The 4,187-nt window shown below is 41.6% G+C and overlaps 1 protein-coding gene across 1 annotated transcript; it reads left to right on the top strand.

Annotated features, from left to right (window-relative positions):
• Positions 1–2,474, top strand: LOC102629516 (heavy metal-associated isoprenylated plant protein 32). Its single transcript, XM_006489238.4, has 3 exons — positions 1–449; positions 627–702; positions 847–2,474. The coding sequence occupies exons 1-3, from the start codon at positions 420–422 to the stop codon at positions 2,334–2,336; spliced, it is 1,596 nt and encodes a 531-aa protein (XP_006489301.1). The 5' UTR covers positions 1–419; the 3' UTR covers positions 2,337–2,474.
• Positions 2,475–4,187: the final 1,713 nt, after the last annotated feature.

The following is a 4,187-nucleotide window of genomic DNA, read 5'->3' as shown; positions in this document are numbered from 1 at the left end:
CAAAAGAAACACCGGAGAAGCCTTGCAGCAGCACCTCTCCTACAACTCAACACTCTCTCTCTCTCTCTCTCTCTTACTCTGAAACAAAGGAAGCAGGGGTTTTTAATGTTCAGCCATCTCCTCCTCTAACCTTTCATTCTCTTTCTTTTTCTTTCTCTTTCTCTTTGTTATTCAAAGACCGAACCTTGTCGTTGTTTAATGTGTTTTCAACTTTTTCTCTGCTCTGAGACTACGACCCATTTGTTTTATCTCTGCTTGTTAGCCTTTAACAGAATTCATTGTGGTTAGCTGCTTCTGTCTCTCAGATCTATTAGCATTGTCATCAAATCCTTTTTTTTTTTTTTTTGGCCTGGGTTCCATTGTTGTAGCTGGTTTGTTTGTTTTATTTGACCGGACGGAAACAAAAAAAGAAGAAAAAAATGAGTAAAGAAGAGTTCATGAAGATTCAGGTACCACTTCCCAGAAGCTTTTAGAAATTTCCCATCTTTTGAACTTTTGCTTTATATGTTCTTGTTCATGTATATGTGAACCAGAGTGAATTCTTTTTCTTTTCTTTTTTGCATTTATGTTGGTCATTATGCTTTACTTCTCTACGGGTTTTTTATTTTGGTTACTTGCGCATGCAGACTTATGTTCTGAAAGTGAACATACACTGTGATGGGTGTAAGCACAAAGTGAAGAAAATCTTGCAGAAAATTGATGGTACTAATATTATTGCTGCTCTTCATGTTATTTTTAATTTTAATAAACGTCCTTCAAAAATAGTTCTCCTTGATCTTCTTTAATTTTGTAATGCTTAAAGAAGAAAAAAAAATCCAATTTTGGGGTTGCGTAATTTTGCTACAGGAGTATTCACCACCAGCATAGATTCAGAACAGGGGAAGGTGACAGTATCTGGTAATGTAGACCCATCGGTTCTGATAAAGAAGCTTGCAAAATCAGGCAAACATGCAGAGCTTTGGGGCGCTCAAAAGGCTAACAACAACCAGAACAATCTACCAAACCAGTTCAAGAACATGCAACTTGACAATGGCAAAGGTGGTAACAACAACAACAACAACAACAAAGGCCAGAAAGGTGGCAACAACAACAACAACAATAACAATCCTCCTAAAGGAGGCGGCGGAGGCGGAGGCCAGCAGCCAAACGCTCAACAGCAACTTCAGCAACAGCTGCAGCACCTGCAACAAATAAAAGGGTTTCAAGATCTGAAGTTGCCACCACATTTTAAGGACATGAAACTGCCTAGCATGCCAAACCAAAGCCAAAACCAGAAGGCTGTCAAGTTTAATATTCCTGATGATGACGAAGATTTTAGTGATGATGAGTTTGATTATGATGATGAGTATGATGACGAGTATGATGATGACTTGGATGAACCCCTTCCGCCGCTCAATAAGATGAAACCCATCACGGGTAATGGTGGCCCTCCGGGAATGATGCCTAATAACATGATGATGATGAATGGGATCAATCCCTTGATGAATGGGATCAATCCCCAGCTCATGAATGCTCAAAAGGGTGCTCCAATTCCTGCTCAAAATGCCAAGAAAGGTGGTAATGGAGGGCCTATGCCCGTCCAGGTAAATATGGCTAACAATGAGGGTAAAAATGGAAACGGAGGGAAGAAAGGTGGTCTTGGTGGTGGTGGTGGTGGTGGTGGTGGTGGTGGTGGGAATCAGAATGGAGCAAACAATCAGAACCAAGGTGGCAAGAATGGTAAAAATGGTGGAGGGCAAAATGGAAATAATGGAGGCGGCGGCGGCGGCGGAGCTAATAACAAGAATGGTAATAATGGCGGTGGGGCAAACGGTCATAATATGAATGGTAACGGGGGCAAAAAGGGCAATGGTGGTCCAAATCCAATGGGTGATATGAATGGTGGGTTTCAGAACATGGGTGGCGCTGCCGCTGCTATGGCTGCTGCTAATGCCAAGATGGGTCAAATGCCAATGGGCCAAATGGGTAGTATGCCAATGGGCCAAATGGGCAATGTTCCAGCTGTTCAAGGCCTACCAGCAGCTGCAATGAACGGTGGTGCCGGTGGAGGTGCCGGGTACTTTCAAGGTGCCGGCCCGGACCTTATGCCGGGTAACCCATACCATCAGCAACAGCAACAACAGTACATGGCTGCTGCAATGATGAACCAACAACGTGCAATCGGTAACGAAAGGTTTCAGCCCATGATGTATGCAAGGCCTCCACCTGCTGTTAATTACATGCCCCAACATCCATACCCGCCATATCCATACCCGCAGCACCCATACCCGCCCCAGGATCCCGGATATACTCACTTCTTCAGTGATGAGAACACCTCAAGTTGCAATGTGATGTGAAAATATGTCCCAACTTCGCTAGGGTTTGTGACTGTAGTTCAGTTCCGGTGTCGGTGGTGGTCCAGTTATAGTTCGAGGACTAAAAAGTTTGGTCATGCCAATATTATACATCATGGAAATGGGTTTTTATTTTAGTTTTTAATATTTTTCTCTTCTTTTTTGTTTTAATTTTTTTTCCTCAAATCCTAAGTTGAATTAGGGTTTTTCTAATTATCATAGGGAGTATTTATTATATATAGATAATTATATTAAAAAGTCCTTTTTAGGGAGGAGGGAGTAGTGGTGGGCCCTTTTTATGAGCTGTTTATATATGTTTATATAATGTTTTGCAAAAACAAAAATAAGATAATATATAACAATAGAGAATGGGGGAAGCAACAATAGCCCATCTCTCTGCCCATTTCTCTCCCAAAATTTTATCCCATTTTGTAATTTTTTGAATGTTTATATGTGCATTTACCATTTTTCTCGTTATTATTTTGTTTTTAAATTTTTTTGTTATCATGGATTTCTCTCGTTTGTTTGTTTGAATGTGGATGAATATGATAATCATGAAGGCCTGTGAGCTGCTGCTGTAGGGCTCACAAGCATGAGTTGGATTGATTATCAGAGGTTATGGCCCCACAAACCCAGTGCGTTTGGCTTTTTTTTTTTAAGTAGGCCCCACGCATGACTGAAATCGATTATAAGCGGAGAGTGGTAGTAGAGAGCATCATTGGTCATGCTGCTCGTTTACTTTTGGTAAAACACACTCCACTCATGACTCGGTAGTCGTAGTGACTCAGTGACAGTAGTGTAGTGAACTAGTGATACTTTGCTTGCACTCACTACCGGCCGAAACCCTTTTCTGTCTGTGCATCAGTAGCCGTAGAACATGTTGACAAAGACAAGCTAACTACTTGTTATTTCGAAAATCTAACGGCGTTGACACTTTTGACACAAATTCTGGTAAGCGTCTAGTCTTATCACCAGAAGCAGCACCAATCATCATCAGTTCAAAAAAAAAAAAAAAAACGTAATACCGAAAAATGGATTTTGTAAGTTACATGAGCTGTAACTTAGCAGCCCCCCGAAAACGGAAAAATATAAAAACAGATTAAAATTAAAGAAACACCCGCAAAAGCCAAATACCCCGTAACAATCTACAACCTCACATCATGTGTGTGATTTTGTCACGTGATCGTGATGATCACGATGATGGGTGCCATTAAGCTCCATCATCTGTCTGTCTAATCAGACAATGAATGAACAAAAGTTGGGATTCCAGTACTTTGCCCAAAAGTACTTCTCCGTTTTCTTAGAGCTTACACATACGATTCCCCATAACAAGTCCCCCCCCGTACAAAATCAATTACATTCACCAAAGATGGGGCTCTAGATTTTATTTTACTTTTTAAAAAAAAAAAACTCCTTAAATTGGATTTGATTAGGTGAATCAGTAACTACGTTAAAATCTAGTGGACCCCACGTCGTCAATATTTATGATGTATTTGCTTACGCCAAAGTTGTTGTAGTGCATTTTCAGGCCTACGTTCGCACGGGCGGTGTGGCCCTCTGAGGCAAACATTTAATGTGAGCAGCTCGAGATCCAAAATTTGTTCGTTGGGGGGGGGGGGGGGTGTTTGGTCGCGGACATAACTCTATTCTTCTGGTGGATCGATGTTACCTAAATGTACATATCATCCTCATCTTAATCCAACGGCCAGTTTCAATGCCAATTGGCATCGGCCTGATCAGGACACGTGGAGGATGATGAAGATAGACGATTTGGACGAGTAGTGGAGGAATCACATGGAGCGAAGGCAAGGCATGGGGATGAGGGTCGGGGGGTTGTGGGCTTTGTTTGGATGT

The sequence above is a fragment of the Citrus sinensis genome, chromosome 1 (genome assembly GCF_022201045.2).
Source record: "Citrus sinensis cultivar Valencia sweet orange chromosome 1, DVS_A1.0, whole genome shotgun sequence".
Classification (NCBI taxonomy): domain Eukaryota; kingdom Viridiplantae; phylum Streptophyta; class Magnoliopsida; order Sapindales; family Rutaceae; genus Citrus; species Citrus sinensis.
The sequence above is the reverse complement of the archived record's forward strand: the minus strand, read 5'-3'. Positions and strand labels throughout refer to the sequence as shown.

Excerpts from the sequence above, each read along its gene's own strand:
- LOC102629516 (XM_006489238.4), top strand. The coding sequence starts at position 420 with ATGAGTAAAGAAGAGTTCATGAAGATTCAG. Across the intron at positions 450-626 it reads AAGAGTTCATGAAGATTCAG|ACTTATGTTCTGAAAGTGAA; the intron begins GTACCACTTCCC and ends TTGCGCATGCAG. Across the intron at positions 703-846 it reads AATCTTGCAGAAAATTGATG|GAGTATTCACCACCAGCATA; the intron begins GTACTAATATTA and ends ATTTTGCTACAG.